This window comes from Theropithecus gelada, chromosome 10, assembly GCF_003255815.1.
Source record: "Theropithecus gelada isolate Dixy chromosome 10, Tgel_1.0, whole genome shotgun sequence".
Taxonomy (NCBI): domain Eukaryota; kingdom Metazoa; phylum Chordata; class Mammalia; order Primates; family Cercopithecidae; genus Theropithecus; species Theropithecus gelada.
The window spans coordinates 19,374,134-19,392,147 of record NC_037678.1 but is presented as its reverse complement, the minus strand read 5'-3'; the positions used below and the strand labels follow the sequence as shown (position 1 = coordinate 19,392,147).

Below are 18,014 nucleotides of genomic sequence, written 5' to 3'. Positions count from 1 at the left end.
GGGGGTTTGAACCGAAGGCGGCTCTGCAAGGTCTCCAACTCCAGCAGCCAGGCACTTGGGAATGCGAGGTCCCGCTGGGGTCCTCAGAGGTTCTTCTTTCGACCTCCCACCCCATCCCCCTGCAGGAAGCAATGAAGGAGTCGAGCCTCAGTTAAGGCAGGAGGGAATTTAGTGGAGCTGGGGAGGGAAGAAAGTGGGGTTGGGAGAACCTTTCATCCCTGCTGGCCCGGGGACGGGGCATTGGCCCTCAGCAAGAGAGGTATTCCCGGGATGCTGAGCGCTTCATTCTGTCTCCAGGACTCAGGCAGGGTGGTCCCAGCTCCGCCGCGCCCCCGGACCTACAGGTCGGCGTGGTCCGAAGTTTCCTCCGGGGGCCTAGCGGGCGCCCACACGTACTCGGGGGGCACCTGCGCGTCGGGCGCCGCCTTGCGGTAGAAGCCGAGCTCCTGCACCAGCGCGTTGATCTCTTCGCGGGTCATTTCACTGAGCGGTATGCGCTGAGGCGGAGGAGGAGCGGGGTCAGCAGACTGGGTCTCACCTCTGGCCTTGCCCCCAGCCCGCCTCCCACGGCCTCACCTCCAGTTCCTCGTAGCGGCGGCCCAGCAGCACGAGCTCAGGGTCGGCCCCAGGGAGGTGTTTCATCACCAGGTTGTGACTGGAGGTGGTGTTAAGGAGGGTGGTGGTGGGCAGAGGGAGGTAGTGGTTCCCGCAGCCTTACTGATGGGAACAGCATTGCCTCCATTGCTGAGCGCTTACTCTGTGCCCGGGTGGGGCCAAGGTCTCCGCTTATACGTGAGAAAATTAGGGTTCATTCTATGGCAGTCATCACTAGTCAATCTCTCTTGCCCACCCAACATGGAGACCACCTCAGAATCCTCTGGGCGGCCACTACCAATCAATTCCACTTGTCAGTTGAAAACCATCTGCCACCCCTTTCTTAAGTGGAGATTCTCCCAGGTGCCCAACCCATTTCCCCTCCCCCAGAACAGAAGGATACTAGAATGGAATGTCCTGGGTGACGAAAGCCTTCACCTGGGGAGGAACCAGAGCATCAGAGACCATGACCCCAGCCTCCTCGAGGTACAGACGGGGCACTGAAGCCCAGTGAAGTCATAAAGCAAGTCAGGTGCAGGCTCCTGACTCTTAGCCTAGGGATCCTCCCCCCAGCCCCAGTCATTAGGACCATGTTGCCCACTCCCCAAGAGGCTCAGGGGGAACAGAGCTAGGGACCTCTTCCTTCAAACTCACCTCCTTTAGGCGGTTCAGCTGTCATCCCCCACAGGTCTGGAGGGGGATAAAATGGGATAGGTCAGAAGTCCTTCACATTTATACCAGCCACATCCCCAAAGCCATACATCCTTATCCCTGAGTTGGGTCGGTCTGTGAGTTATCCCTGGATCAGCAGTTCCCAAGGTGTGAAGGAAATGCTGGCCCCTTGTGGACAGAAGGGGAAACTGTGTATACAGCTGGGGAGACTCAGGCCTACAGACACCAGGGAAAAAGAGCAAGGCCAGAGACCCACAGTGTGCCTGCCAGCCTTGGGGCCTGTACATCCTACTGGCTGTTGACTGACTCCCAATGCCCAGGGGAAATGATCACCCTGCTCCTCTTAAGCAGCAGAGACCTGGGCTTGGCCTTTGATCCCTGAAATCTCACAGTGGAGGCAGACCAGAAGGAAACACCTCAGAATGGCCCTGGGGGCCCCCATTAGAGACACCTACCATCTGGTCCCTACTCTACACAGGCAGACCTCACCCTGCCTGCCACCTGCGGCCCAGCCCCACAGACCATCTGCTTGCTTCCCTGACATGGGAGGGTGGGAGGACTCCTCCCTGCCTTCCCTGAGGAGACACCACCATCCAGCAGGAGTGCAGACCCCAGGACCACCCACTCCAGCCCTCCTCCATCCTACCCTCAGCCCTTTCCTTAGAGACAGGGTCTCACTATGTCCGCCAAGCTGGTCTTGAACTCCTGGGCTCAAGCAATCCTCCTGTCTTGGCCTCCCAAAGTGCTGGGATTACAGGGGTGCACTACCAGCACCCAGCCATTCTACACCTTTTTGTCAGAGCTGACAAAAAGCTCAGAGGAGGGCTGTGATGGTCAAAGTCACATAGCAAGACAGGGACTCCGAAAGGGAATTTCCTGGTAGGGGGAGCATGGGAGGCTGCTGCAGAGTAAATGTTGACAAACAAGTTCCCAACTTGGTTCCCCCTCCGAGTTGGCCCCCTTCCCTGGCTCCTGCATATGGAAGGAGGCACCCAGAAACTCTTCTCTCCCCCTAGAAAAAGGAAAAGAGACTTTCTGGAACCTCAAGCCCTGGAACTGGGTGGGGGAGGAATTCCAGGAACATGAAGTGATGGGGGATGGGAAGTTGGGACAGGATTGGGAGTCATAGGCCACGAGAAGAGTTAGGAGACTGCTCTGTCAGTGTGTCTGGGTGTCCGCTGGCGGGCCGGGTAGGGGGAGCGGGGGAAGGGTTCGGAGTTCCAGGCCCCAAAGTCGGTGTCTCAGACTTCCACGGTGGATGCTGGGGTCATCTGGGGCTAGGGAACAGGAGGGACGGTCCCGGCGCAAGGGGGAAAGCAGGGACTCGAGGTTCGAGGTGGTCCTGGGGCCAGGGCAGACGGTGCTCCCATGGGGCCGCAGGGTTGGGGGACGGTAGGGTTGGGGGACGGTAGTGTCGGGGCTGGAGGCCGGCGTACTCACCTCTACCCGGGCGCGGGTCAGGCCGCTCAGACGATTCCAGTCCGGCCGGTAGGCAGTGGCGGCTGTGGCTGGGGCCACAAGCGCCGCGAGAAGCAGCAGCAGCGCCAGCGGAGGCAACAGGAGGCTCATCGGGACCCGGCCGCAGGTGATGCGCAAGCTGGAGGCGAACCTCCGAGTCCCTGCGCCACGTCTGGGCCTGTAGGCTGGCCCCGGCCCCGGCCCCGCCCCCGCCCCCGCCCCCGCCCCCGCCCCCACTCCCGCTAGAGGCCCAGCCCCGCTGGAGACCACGCCCCCAGCGATCGGTCTCCGCCCCACGGCTCCCCGCCGTTACCTCCCGCTTGCTCAGGGTGAGGTCCCGGCTCCTCCCTGGCCTTTGGGCCTTCACTTTCCCAGGTCCAAGAGTGTCCACGCTCCTTTTGTAGAGCGAGGATGTGGACGCTCCCACAGGATGCGGCCAGGCAGCGCCACCTCACGCCGGCAGAGGGTGCCGGCGAGACGCAGAGGGTGCCGGCGAGACGCTGAGGGACACGGGAGTTTCTGAGCCAAACCAGCCACTTTAAGATAGGGAAACTGATAGGACACCCAAGAAAAAAAAAGGAAGAAAGAAAGAAGAAAAAATAAGATAGGGAAACTGGACTTTCTGAGGACTCCTCGCTTTGGAGCGTGGGAGATGGAGAGTGAGGTTCCGTAGAGGGGGTGCGGCTTCTGGGAGCCACTGAGACCTACCAGCGTGCATTCTACCATCCACAGCTACTGCTGAGCAGACTCTCTGTCCTGGGGTGAGGAAAGGAATTTGTTACTCAAAGGTGGGAAAATGCAAAGAGGGTTACAGCTGTTAGGCCACAACAGGGTCTTAAATCAGCTGGGTTATATTTACGGAATCAGGATTTACTTTTTTTTTTTTTTTTATGTGGCTATCTAATTCAATTAAAAATCTTGTCTTTTTCAGTGCTACTCTGCAGTGTTACCTCTGTTATATATAAATAGGCAACCATGGCCGGGCGTGGTGGCTCACACTTGTAATCTCAGCACTTTGGGAGGCCGAGGCAGGTAGGTCATTTGAGGTCAGGAGTTCAAGGCCAGCCTGGCCAACATGAAACCCCATCTCTACTAAAAATACAAAAATTAGCCAGGCGTGGTGTGGGCGCCTGTAATCCCAGCTACTTGGGAGGCTGAGGCAGGAGAATCACTTCAACCTGGGAGGCAGAGGTTGAAGTGAGCCAACATCCTACCACTGCACTCCAGCCTAGGCAACAGACACTCTGTCTCAAAAATAAATAAATAAATAAGCAACCATATAAATATCTGGGAGTCTACTTATGAATATTGTACCCTATTCTACTCCTCCAGTGCATTTGTCTAACTATGCTGTCTTATTAAGTATAGCTTTATAGTCAGACTTGACATCTGGTTGTCTGTTGGTCCTCTAGCTTTGTTCTTTCTGCTTTTTTTTTTTTTTTTTGAGATGGAGTCTCATTCTGTCGCCCAGGCTGGAGTGCAGAGGCCCGATCTCGGCTCACTGCAACCTCCGCCTCCCAGGTTCAAGCGATTGTCCTGGGCGCCACCATGCCCAGCTAATGTTTTTTGTATTTTTAATAGAGATGGTGTTTCACTGTGTTAGCCAGGATGGTCTCGATCTCCTGATCTCATGATCCACCTGCCTCAGCCTCCCAAAGTGCTGGGATAACAGGTGTGAGCCACTGCACCTGGCCCGTTTTGTTTTTGTTTTTGTTTTTGTTTTTTTTGAGACAGAATCTCGCTCTGTCGCCCAGGCTGGAGTGCAGTGGCTCAATCACAGCCTGAACCTCCCAGGCTCAAGCAATCTTCCCACCTCAGCCTCCTGAGTAGCTGGGACTACAGGCATGCACCACCATGCCCAGCTGATTTTTTTTTTTTTTTTTTTTTTTGAGATGGAGTTTCCCTCTCATTGTCCAGACTGGAGTACAGTGATATGATCTGGACTCACTGCAACCTCTGCCTCCCGGGTTCAAGTGATTCTTTTGCCTCAGCCTCCCAAGTAGCTGGGATTACGGTGCCCGCCATCATGCCCAGCTAATTTTTGTATTTTTAGTAGACATGGGGTTTCACCATCTGGGCCAGGCTGGTCTCGAACTCCTGACCTCAAGTCATCCACCCGCCTTGGCCTCCCAAAGTCCTGGGATTACAGGTGTGAGCTACTGTGCTGGCTTTTTTTTTTTTTTTTTTTTTGGGACAGAGTCTTGCTCTGTCACCCAGGCTGGAGTGCAGTGGCTCAATCACAGCCTGAACCTCCCAGGCTCAAGCAATCCTCCCACCTCAGCCTCCTGAGTAGCTGGGACTACATGCATGCACCACCATGCCCAGCTGATTTTCTTTATTTTTTATTTATTTATTTATTTTTTTTGAGACGGAGTTTCCCTCTCATTGTCCAGGCTGGAGTACAATGGCATGATCTGGACTCACTGCAACCTCTGCCTCCCGGGTTCAAGCGATTCTTTTGCCTCAGCTTCCCAAGTGGCTGGGATTACAGGTGTCGGCCACCACACCTGGCTAATTTTTTGTCTTTTTAGTAGAGACGGGATTTCACCATGTTGATCAAGCTGGTCGCAAACTCCTGGGCTCAAGTGATCCTCCTGCCTTGGCCTCCCAAAGTACTGGGATTACAAGCATGAGCCATCATGCCTGGCCTATGGCCTACATTTTCCTGTGGTGAGGGCCATGTGTAAGCCCACAGCCTCAGTGAGCCACCGCAGGCAGTCTAGCTTTGTTCTTCTTTTTTTTTTTTTTTTTTTTTTTTTTTTTTTTTTTTTTTTGAGACGGAGTCTCGCTCTGTAGCCCAGGCTGGAGTGCAGTGGCCGGATCTCAGCTCACTGCAAGCTCCGCCTCCCGGGTTCACGCCATTCTCCTGCCTCAGCCTCCCGAGTAGCTGGGACTACAGGCGCCCGCCACTTCGCCCGGCTAGTTTTTTGTATTTCTTAGTAGAGACGGGGTTTCACCGTGTTAGCCAGGATGGTCTCGATCTCCTGACCTCGTGATCCGCCCGTCTCGGCCTCCCAAAGTGCTGGGATTACAGGCTTGAGCCACCGCGCCCGGCCGCTTTGTTCTTCTTGAAGGCTGTCTTGACTATACTCGGCCTTTCGCACTTCCAGGTACAATGTAAGGCCAGCTCGTCAACCTCCACAGAAAAACCTTCCACGTTTCTATCAGGATTTCAAATTCCCATTGGGGAAATCAATGTGGGGAGACTCTACAGCTTTACATTATTGTGTTTTTTCTACCACGAACATGGTAAGTCCCTCCATTTCTATAGGTCTTCTTTAATTTCAGTAACATTTTGTGATTTTTAGAATAAATATCTTGCATATCTTTCATTAGATTTATTCCTAGATATTTAATTTTTTATAGCATTACAAACTCTATTGTTTTTACATATTCATTTTCAAGTTGCTTGGCAGTAGCATATAGGAAGACAATTGATTTTTGCATATTAACCTTGCAGCCAGTGGCCTCACTGAATTGCTTACTCTAATAGTTTAACTGGAGATTTTTAAAAATTTTCTACGTATGCATATTATATCACCTGGAAATAAAAGTGGTTTTCTTCCTTTCTGATCCTTATACCTTGGTTTTGTTTCATTGCACTGTCTTAATTGTACTGTCTGGGACCTCTGGTACAATGTTGACTAGAACTGGTCATCGTCTTTTTCCAGAGATCATCTTTTTTTTTTTTGAGATGGAGTCTCACTCTGTCGCCCAGGCTGGAGTGCAGTGGCGCAATCTCGGCTCACTGCAAGCTCCGCCTCCCGGGTTCACGCCATTCTCCTGCCTCAGCCCCCAAGTAGCTGGGACTACAGGCGCCCGCCACCATGCCCGGCTAATTTTTTAGTAGAGACGGGGTTTCACCGTGTTAGCCAGGATGGTCTCAATCTCCTGACCTTGTGATCCGCCCTCCTTGGCCTCCCAAAGTGCTGGGATTACAGGCGTGAGTCACTACGCCCAGCCCCAGATGTCATCTTTAAACGATCATGTTTGCTGTAGGTTTGTTACTGATGTGTTTTATAAAAGAAAGTTTTCTATTTCTATTTTTCTTAGAGCTTTTATCTTGAATGAATGTTGAACTTTGTCAAATGTTTTCCTGCATCTATTGAGATGATCATGTGGTTTTTCTCCTTTATTTTATTAAATGTGGTAAAATACATGAACTGATTTTCATATGTTAAACCTTGCATTCCTATAATAAACCAATTTGGTTGCAGAAAAAAAGAGATAGGAAAACTGAACCCTAGGGAATCCTTGTTTGCATTATTTGTTTACTCAGCAGATTACAGGGTCTTGTTGCTGACTAGGCTGGTCTCGAATTCCTGGCGTCAAGTGATCCTCCTGCCTCAGCCTCCCAAAGTGCTAGAATTACAGGTGTGAGCCACTGCACCTGGACTTTTTATTTCTTTGGACAAAAATTCCAGTCAAGATTTTTATTTCCCAGAGCACACATTGTGGTGATGGAATATTGTGTACCCTGTGGGGGTTGGCAGGATAAAGGGATTAATACATATAAAGCTTATTAGAACAGTACCTAGTACAGGACGGGCGCAGTGGCTCATACCTGTAATCCCAGCACTTTGGGAGGCCAAGGAGGGCAGATCACCTGAGGTCGGGAGTTTGAGACCAGCCTGACCAACGTGGTAAAATCCCCTTGCTACTAAAAACACAAAAATTAGCCGGGCATGGTGTGCATGCCTGTAATCCCAGCTACTCGGTAGGCTGAAGCAGGAGAATCACTTGAACCTGGAGGCGGAGGTTGTGGTGAACCGAGGTGGTGCCACTGCACTCCAGCCTGGGAAACAAGAGCAAAACTCCGTCTCAAAACAACAACAAATATATATATATATTAGCTGGGCATAGTGGCAGGCGCCTGTAGTCCCAGTTACTTCAGAGGCTGAGGCAGGAGAATCCCCTGAACCTGGGAGGTGGAGGTTGCAGTGAGCCGAGATCGCGTCACTGCACTCCAGCCAGGCGATGGAGTGAGACTCTGTCTCAAAAAAAAAAAAAAAAAAAAAAAAAAGTACCTAGTACAGTGTTCGCTTTCATTATCAGTTCCTTCCTTACCTCATAAAGACCCCATGAACTCCATTTTGCAGGTTAGAAAACAGGCTCACAAAGGTGAAATGAGTGAACTGTGCATTTGGGACTTGAACCCAACATGTCTCTGCACTCATCTTGAGAGTCGGGAGTTTCTTCCTTAGAGTGGGTTCATGGTCTCACTGACTTCAAGAATGAAGCCACGGACTTTCGCGGTGAGTGATACAGCTCTTTTCTCTTTTTCTCTTTTTTTTTTTTTTTTTTTTGAGACGGAGTCTCGCTCTGCCGCCCAGGCTGGAGTACAGTGGCCGGATCTCAGCTCACTGCAAGCTCCGCCTCCCGGGTTCACGCCATTCTCCTGCCTCAGCCTCCCGAGTAGCTGGGACTACAGGCGCCCGCCACCTCGCCCGGCTAGTTTTTTTGTATTTTTTAGTAGAGACGGGGTTTCACCGTGTTAGCCAGGATGGTCTCGATCTCCTGACTTCATGATCCGCCCGTCTCGGCCTCCCAAAGTGCTGAGATTACAGGCTTGAGCCACCGCGCCCGGCCTCTTTTCTTTTCTTTTCTCTTCTTTTTTTTTTTTTTTGAGACAGAGTCTCCCTCTGTCACCCAGGCTGGAGTGCAGTGGTCGGATCTCAGCTCACTGCAAGCTCCGCCTCCCGGGTTAACGCCATTCTCTTGCCTCAGCCTCCCGAGTAGCTGGGACTACAGGCGCCCGCCACCATGCCTGGCTAATTTTTTATATTTTTTAGTAGAGATGCGGTTTCACCATGTTAGCCACGTTGGTCTCAATCTCCTGACCTCACAATCCACCTGTCTTGGCCTTTCAAAGTGCTGGGATTACAGGCTGTTTCAGCTCATAAAGGTGGTGCGGACCCAAAGAGCAAGACTTACTCTGAAGAGCGAAAGGACAAAGCTTCCACAGCATGGAAGGGCACCCAAGCAGGTTGCAGCTGCTGGCTGGGGGTGGGCGTGGGGGGGTGGTGGCCAGCTTTTATTCCCTTATTTGTCCCCGCCCACATCCTGCTGATTGGTCCATTTTACAGCGTGCTGATTGGTGCATTTACAATCCTTTAGCCAGACACATCGCACTGATTGGTGCATTTACAATCTTCTAACTAGACAGAAAAGTTCTCCAAGTCCCCACTCAACCCAGGAAGTCCAGCTGGCTTCACCTCTCAATCTAGGCATAAGCAGATCGCTCTTTCTGCCATCTTTATGTGCTGCCATAATGGTGTGCATGAATGTCCTGGCTGATGCTCTCAAGAGCACCAACAATGCCAAAAGAGAGGCAAACACCAGGTACCTATAAGGTCGTGCTCCAGTGTCATCATCTGGTTTCTAACTGTGGTGATGAAGCATGGTTACATTGGCGAAGTTGAAATCATTGATGATCACAGAGCTAGGAAAACTGCTGTGAACCTCACAGGCAGGTTAAACAAGTGTGAAGTAATCAGCCCCAGATGTGATATGCAACTCAAAGATCTAGAAAAATGGCAGAATAATCTGCTCCCATCCTGACAGTTTAGTTTCATTGTACTCACAACCTCAGCTGGCATCATGGACCACAAAGAAGCAAGACAAAAACACACAGGAAGGAAAATCCTGGGATTCTTTTTCTAAGGATGTAATATGCATTTGCAGATAAAATGCCTACAATTAAAAAAAAAAAAAAAAAAAAAAGAACAGATCACCAGATTCGGATGCCAGTTCTCTTCTTCATGCTTTCTTCAGCAAACACAGCAAGTCCGTCACTGTCCTCTTTTCCCTTTGAATCTAGGGACTCCTTCTCAATACTGAGCCAAGGCTGCATTATGACTTTCATGGATGCTAGGGTTTTCTTTTTTCTTTTTTTAATTTTTATTTTTATTTTGAAATGAAGTCTTGCTCTGTCACCCAGGCTGGAGTGCAGTGGCGCAGTCTTGGCTCACTGCAACCTCCACCTCCTAGGTTCAACCGATTCTCGTGTCTCAGCCTCCTGTGTAGCTGGGATTACAGGAGCATGCCACCATGCCCAGATAATATTATTTTTAGTAGAGACAGGATTTCACCATGTTAGTCAGGCTGGTCTCAACCTCAAGTGATGCGCCCACCTCGGCCTCCCAAAGTGCTGGGGTTACAGGCATGGGCCACTGTGCCCGGCCTCTTTTTTCTTTTTTTTAGAGCCAGGGTCTTGCTGTGTTGCCCCAGCTAGTGTTGAACTCCTGGCCTCAAACAATGCTCCTGCCTTAGCCTCCTGAGTAGCTGGGATATGGACACATGCCTCCATTAAATATACATAATATACATAAATATTATATATATATTTGACTTTCAATTGCTTTGGTAAAAAGATAACTATAATCTAGGCTGGATTCATTATTATTAGTATACGTTTCCTTTTTTTTTTAATAACGTTAACTTCCCAGTGAATCCTTCTCATTTTAAAGGATATTAAAAACATTTTCGGCCAGGCGCGGTGGATCATGCCTGTAATCCCAGCACTTTGGGAGACTGAGTCGGGCGGATCATGAGGTCAGGAGATTGGGACATCCTGGCTAACATAGTGAAACCCCTTCTGTACTAAAAATACAAAAAATTAGCCAGGCGTGGTGGCAGGCTTCTGTAGTCCCAGCTACTTGGGAGGCTGAGGCAGGAGAATGGCGTGAACCCGGGAGGCGGAGCTTGCAGTGAGCTGAGTTCACGCCACTGCACTCCATCCAGCCTGGGTGACAGAGTGAGACGCCATCTCAAAAAAAAAAAAAAAAAATTTCATGGACCCCCTAAAAGTATGGTGGGCCCTAGACAATGAGCCTACTGTGCCTTCTAGAGAAGTCAAGTCTGCACTGAGTCTTTTGTTTGCACCCTGCTAACTTCCCCTTCACTAACTTGATTGTAAAGATATAAAAATAATAGGCTTGGCTGGGCATGGTGGCTCATATCAATAATCCTAGCACTTTGGGAGGCCCAGGCAGGGAGATCACTTGATGTCAGCAATTCGAAGCCACCCTGGCCAACATGGTGAAACCCCTCTCTACTAAAAATACAAAAATTAGCCGGGCATGGTGGTGTGTGCCTATAATCCCAGCTACTCAGGAGGCCGAAGCTGGAGAATCACTTGAACCTGGAGGCAGAGGCTGCAGTGAGCCAAGATTGTGCCACTGCACTCTAGCCTGGGTGATAGAGCAAGACTTTGTCTCAAAGAAAAAAAAAAAGCTTAGAGCTGTTATTTAATGTCTGTTTTCTATAAATATATGAGTATATTGTCAATATGATTGGTCCTGTCCAAACTGTTCACATAGTAAGCTATCTCTAATACTCTGTTTACTGCTGTGGGAATATGAATTCACCATGGCTTTCTGAAGGGCAAAATCAAAACCCTAAAAACATTTTTTGACCCAGTAATTCCATTTTTCGGAATTAGCCCCAAAGTAATCATCAGAGAGAGGACTGTTAGGTCAAGCTTGTTTATTAGAATACCATTTATTGTGGTGAAGAATTGGGGATACAACCTAAGCATGTCACAGCAGGGGATGAGTTAAATAAATGAGAGTACCTCCATAGGATGGAAAACCATGCAATTGTTAAAAATGATGCAGCAGCCTGGGCATGGTGGCTCACACCTGTAATCCCGTCACTTTGGGAGGCTGAGGTGGGTGGATCACCTGAGGTCAGGAGTTTGAGACCAGCCTGGCCAATATGGTGAAGCCCCGTCTCTACTAAAAATACAAAAATTAGCCGGGCATGGTGGTGGCTGCCTGTAATCCCAGCTACTTGGGAGGCTAAGGCAAGAGAATTTCTTGAACCCAGGAGGCAGAGGTTGCAGTGAGCCGAGATCACACCCCTGCACTCCAGCCTGGGCGAGTGAGATTCTATCTCAAAAAAAAAAAAAAAAAAGATGCAGCATAGATTGACAGACATGGAGAATGTTCGTGGTTATGGTATTCAATAGCAAGAAAAAAGCAACAAAAGCAGTAATATAGTAATATCAATTGGGAGTTGTGATGCTGTGGGCTGCAAGTCACAGAAACCCCAATTTAAACTGGCTTAAACAATAAAGGGAGCTGGTTGTGGTGGCTTGTGTCTGTAAACCCAGCTACTCAAGAGGCTGAGGCAGGAGGATAACTTGAGGCCAAGAGTTCCAAACTACCCTGGACAATATAGTGAGAACCCATCTCTAAAAAAACATTTAAAATCTAGCCAGGTATGGCAGTGCCTGTAGTCCCAGCTACCCCAGAGGCTGAGGTGGGAGGATTGCTTGAGCCCAGGAGTTCGAGACTACAGTGAGCTATGATGATGCCACTGCACTCCAACCTGGGAGACAGAGTGAGACCCCATCTCCTATAAAAAATAAAAAATAATGCAGTGAGCCTAGATCGCATGACTGCACTCTAGCCTGGGCAATGTAAGACCCTGTGTCAAAAAATAATAAAAATAAAGGGGCAGGGCCCGGTGGCTCATGCCTGTAATCTCAGCATTTTGGGAGGCCGAGACAGGTGGATCATTTGAGGTCAGGAGTTGGAGACCAGCCTGGCCATCATGGTGAAACCCCCTCTCTACTAAAAATACAAAAACTAGCTGGGCATGATGGTGCACACCTATAATCCCAACTACTCAAGAGGCTGAGGAAGAGATTGCTTGAGCCCGGGAGGTGGAAGTTTCATTGAGCCAATATTGCGCCATTGCACTCCAGCCTGGGTGCCAGAGCGAGACTCAGTCTCTAAATAAATAAATAAATAAATAAATGGAAATAAATAAATAAATAAATGGAATCTGTTGGCTCAAATAATTTTAAAAGGCCAGGCCAGGTGCGGTGACTCACGCCTGTAATCCCAGCACTTTGGGAGGCTGAGGCGGGCAGATCACCTAAGGTCAGGAGGTCCAAACCAGCCTGGCCAACATGGCGAAACCCCGTCTCTACTAAAAATACAAAAATTAGCCAGGTGCAGTGGTGGGTGCCTGTAATCTCAGCTACTCAGGAGGCTGAGGCAGGAGAATTGCTTGAATCCGGGTGGCAGAGGTTGCAGTGAGCCGAGATTGCGCCATTGCACTCCAGCCTGGGCGACAGAGTGAGACTCCGTCTCAAAAAAAAAAAAGAAAAAAAAAAGTCCAATGGCAGGTAGGGCTTCAGGTGAGGTTTGATCCAGTTAATGATCCACTGAAACCTAGTGTCTCTCCATTCTGCTTTCCATAATGTCAGTTTATCAGTAGGCCAATTTTCTCCATGGTGTCAAGATGGCTGCCAGCAGTAACTAGAGCCACTGAGCTCTTCATTTACATCTAATGGAAGGGAGATCATCTTTTTTGGCAACCTCCTCAGGAGAGAAAATAAGCTTCCTTTCCCAAAAGCCCTGAGCAAAAATTTCCTTATATCTCACTAGTCCATTCATGATCTAATCATGTGCCTGGGGAAATGGGAATTGCTCACTGGCTTAACCAACTGGGACCCATTCCTGAAGCTGTGGGTGGGGTCCACCATATTCCAGTTCCTGTTAAGAAGGAGATGGGCTGAAACCTTAACAGGATCCTAACCCTAACCCTAACCCTACTGTGTTGCTGGACATTGTAGTGGCAACACAGTAACCAACCAATTTTATAAAGCATGTATAGGCCCAGTCTTGGTGGCTCACGCCTGTAATCCCAGCACTTGGGAGGCTAAGGCAGGTGGATCACTTGAGGCCAGGAATTCAAGACCAATCTGGCCAACATGGCAAAACGCTGTCTCTGCTAAAAATACAAAAATTAGCTGGGCATGGCGGTGCACGTCTGTAATCCTAGCTATTCGGGAGGCTGAGGCAGGAGAATTGCTTGGACACGGGAGGTGGAGGTTTCAGTGAGCCGAGATCATGCCACTGCACTCCAGCCTGGACGACAGAGTGAAACTCTGTCTCAAAAAATAAATAAGTATATATATAAAATATATAACATGTATATGTAAATATACATATATAAATATATATGCATATTATATATAACATGTATATATAAATATATATGCCTAGACACCCCCACCAAAAAATGTCTATAAGGAAACAGTCCAAAAAGTCAGAACGATTATTTCCTGGTGGATGAAATTATAGGTAAATGTTTTCCTTCTGTGTTTTATATAATAGGCATGAATTACCTAAACACAAACAGTAAACTTTGTTTACAAAAATAATGGAACATATCCCCCTGTTTCCTTCTACTCCAACCCCTACCCCAGTAAGAGCCTCAGAGTAACTGAAGCCAGACGCCCCATGGAGTTGTCATTTTTTCTGCTGACAGAGCCAAACCCCAGTACCCCATGGGCCCTGGTTGTTTGCTGGACAGATGCCACCAAACCACTCTCACTGCATTAGCCCGGATGCTGTGGCCCCTAAAGGCCACAGCTTGGGCTGCTTAGGATTGACCAACCAGCCAGTGGAACCAGTGATGGAGACTGTGACCATAATAGTACCAGGAACATTGTGGCATCAGCAGCATGGGAAGCCCAAGATCTCCCAAGACAGATCTCTGCCCGTAATCCATGCCTTTTATGTGGCAGCATGTAATTTAGGCCAGTAGTCTTCCTCGGGTGGGCTGAGGTTGGGGATTAGTCTGTGACAGGGTCAGGCTCAGACAGGGTCTAGGTCAGCCCTTAGTTGACTAATCTGTAGCCTAGGGCTAGATTCAGGGCTCAGTCCATGATTGGGCTTAGTCTTCAGTCTGTGACCAGGAGCCAGGCTCAGTCTGTGACCAAGGTCATGGCTCAGTCAATGACTAAGTTCAGGGCTCAGTCTGTGACCAGATTCAGGGCACAGTCTTCCGTTAGGGCTCAGTGTGTGACCAGAATTGCATGATCCAAGGTCAGAATTCAGTCTATGGTCAGAGTTCAGTCAATGATTAGACTCAGGACTCAGTCTTTGACCAAGATTAGGCCTCAGTCTTCTACCAGAGTCAAGTTTAAAAGGTTAGTCTGACTCTTCTTCCACAGTCAGTCTAAAAGGTTAGTCTGGGCTGAGGCTATAATTCAGTCTGTGACTAAGACTCAGTCTTAGAGTAGGATAAGGGCTTGATCTGGGCCCAGAACCAAGGTCTTAAGTTGGGATCAACCTAATTCAGGCTTAGATCAGTGGGTGATTAGAGTCGTGGTTCATTCTAAGGTGATGTCAGAGCTCAGTCAAGAGCTGGACTAGTGGCTCAGTCAACAGCAGGAGCAGGGTTCAAGAGGGAGGATCAGGACCATGACCAGGGCTTTATTTGGCTCTATGCTGTGTTCTGAGCTCCAATAAAGAAGTTTTTGGAGGCATGGGAGCCCAGAGCAGGTCAGTCTGCAAGAAATGAGAGCCCCGAGGCAAGCTTAGCAGGGTCTGGTGGCTACAGGAACCTTCCCCTGGCCTGCTGAGGCCAGGTGTCCTAGAGCCTCTAACCTACATGGCTCTGCTGCTTGAGATCCCCTCGCACCAGAATAAAAATAGCCACTCACTTCAGAGCAGCTGACAGCGGGTGCTGGGCTGCCTGGGAGGAGGGGGAGCCAAAGAGAAGGAGGAGGGAGGCCTGAGCTCAGCCCCAGCTGTGTGACCTTGGGAAAGTCACTCCTCCTCCTCCAGCCCATTTCCTGAGTGGCAGAATGGGGAGTGAGGATGACATCTGCCTCAGAGGGTGAGAATGAAGTGCTGGGGACATAACATGTGACACTTGTTACCAACAAGAAACCCTGGAGTGAAGTCTTGGGAGAAAAAAATGCTCTTTTGTGCCCTGTATACTTCCTTCTCAGGGAAGCTCTCCCTGATAACCCCCTCTTTCACCTTCCCACAATATCCTGTATTACCCTCTACACCTTCGCAGATGGTAGCCACAGCACGACCTCCCTCCTGGTGGGCCTGGGTCAGGGTGACCAGGGAGAGAAAGGAAGGAGGACAGACCCTCAGTACCATTGCCATCCTTGGGTGCCCCTGGAAAGTGAACTGAGGAAGAGGAGGAGGAAAAAGACTTCTCTCCCTTCCCTGCTCATGGTATGTTTACTCCAAGCCAAAGGGCCGGAGGGCACATGTCCAAATTTCTCATCCTTTCACAGCCAGAACCTTCCTTCCCCATCCATGCTTTGTACCTGCTGTTCTCTCTTCTTTCCAGCCAGGGCGTTTCTCTTCTTCAATTTGGCAACACGGACTCTCCTTCAAAGAAGGGGTTCAACAGTCAGCTCCTCTGTTGGGGAGAATTATCCACTGCCTCTCTAGGAGCTCCATGCTCTGTCCTCTCTCTACTCGCTGTGTAATGCCTGGGCCTCGGTTTCTTCCTCTGTCCAATGGGGACCTCACTACCAACCTCACAGGGTTACTATGGAGAGTAACTGGAATACTCTGTCTATCGCTAGCATCCTCCCTTCCTATCCCTGACCCACGCAGCCTGAAGGACAGCACTGAGTTTCCAGGAGTGGGCTGGATGAGCCCTGGCCCCTGCCTCAGTACACCCACCCTCCTCCCCCACCAAGAGTGAGGGCAAGGAGGGAGCCAGAAAGGGCTTCCCGAGACAGCCGTCTCCAGGGGGGCGGTTCTCCCTGACAGCGGCCCCCAGCCTGCCGCCCTGAGCCCCAGAGCCTGTTATCAACCTCCTTAGTCATCACACCAGGAGCTCAAATATAGCTCCAACTCACTCCCTTTTCAGCTGAGGTCCGCCCCCCACCCCCTTCTCCTGACAAGGCCAGGCTTAGGTCTCAGAGCCCCTTCCTTGTCCTCCCAGGAGAGTAACGACTCTCAGCCTCAGTTTCAGCATCCACCACACGGGCAGGCTGAAGTCGATGGTGATGATGATGATGATGATAAATACAGAGCAGCCACCTTTATGGACAGCTTGCTGTGCCAGGCTCTATGCTAAACATTTCATATATATTATCCTGTTGAATCTTCACCAGCACTCCTAGGAGGTGTCTGCTGTTTTAATCTCCCTTACACAAATTGGGAATCAGAGTGACCTCCTCAAGTAAGTCAGTGGTGGGGCCAGAAACAAAGTGCCCTGCAAGGTCTGAGCTCAGGGAGCGGGTGGTGGGAAATCCTGGGTTGCCCTTCTGAGGCAGAGGAGCCCTCTGCAGACACATTTGCATGACATTTGCCTGGCTTCCAAAGGGCACCGATGCCCCTGTCCCAGCCCTAGATGGCTGAGCCCTAGCACTGGTCCCAGAGGCCTGGATCTGCCCATCATTCCCTCCAGGATTACATCAGAAGCTGTGTAGTCTTGGGAGCTCCCATTTTCTTTTTCTTTTTTCTTTCTTTCTTTTTTTTTTTTTTTTTTTTTTTTTGAGACAGGCCTCGCTCTGTCGCCCAGGCTGGAATGCAGTGGTACGATCTCAGCTCATTGCAACCTCCACCTCCCAGGTTCAAATAATTCTCCTGTCTCAGCCTCCCAAGTAGCTGGGACTACAGGCATACACCACCACACCCGGCTCATTTTTGTATTTTTAGTGGAGATGGGGTTTCGCCATGTTGACCAGGCTGGTCTCGAACTCCTGACCTCAGGTAGTCTGCCCACTTCAGCCTCCGAAAGTGCTGGGATTACCGGCATGAGCCACCGGGCCCGGCTCAGGGGCTCCCATTTTCTTATTTGTAAAATAGGAGTCAGAGGATGAGACAGGATGAGTTCAAATCTTCCTTTTTCTGGTAACCTTAGCATCATCACCAGGTCTACTCTCACATCCTCCCTGACTGCCACCTCCAACTCCAACACTATGTCTTTCATTAACACAACACCATTATCAGTATTGGTACCATCATCACCTCTACCTTTGCCATCACCATCACCTCCACCACCTTCACCACCACCACTGCCAGCCCTCTACTTCCATCATCATAATTACATACATCATCACATCCACCACGACAATCGCCTTCCCCGTCACCACTGTCACTATCTACACTGTCACTGTCCAAAGACCTTTCTACCCCAACACCCTAATATGGCCTGAGTCTCTGCCCCTGCAAATTCCAGCAGAGATGCTGGCCTGAAAATACAGACTAGACCTACAGACAGTCAAGCAGAGGTAGGAAGTGCCTTCAGGAGAGGAAAGAGAGGCATCTGCCTTCGTGTAGGAGACTGCACAGGCCCATGCAGATGCTCCATGTTGGTTAACAAACACTCCCGTGGGCCTGTTGGGGACTATGCCTTGGGCTGGGTCCTGGCTGTAGCAGTTCTCAGGCCTGTTTTTAACTCTCTTGCCAGTCTCTTACCCCACTGTGGGGCCCTTCTCCACCCAAGTTCCCTTCCCCCAGATACCCCAAAGGGCTGGTGCTAGTCTTAGGGTCACTAAGTTTTCTCAC

The 18,014-nt window shown here is 50.0% G+C and overlaps 1 protein-coding gene across 1 annotated transcript; it reads right to left on the bottom strand.

Moving 5' to 3' along the window:
• Window positions 1-146: 146 nt before the first annotated feature.
• Window positions 147-16,001, bottom strand: SELENOM (selenoprotein M). The gene is made up of 7 exons (XM_025400683.1): window positions 15,815-16,001; window positions 3,038-3,260; window positions 2,707-2,863; window positions 1,249-1,284; window positions 998-1,032; window positions 577-655; window positions 147-497 (listed from the first exon to the last, which is right to left on the bottom strand). The coding sequence occupies exons 3-7, from the start codon at window positions 2,833-2,835 to the stop codon at window positions 339-341; spliced, it is 438 nt and encodes a 145-aa protein (XP_025256468.1). The 5' UTR covers window positions 2,836-2,863; window positions 3,038-3,260; window positions 15,815-16,001; the 3' UTR covers window positions 147-338.
• Between the last annotated feature and the right edge of the window lie 2,013 nt (window positions 16,002-18,014).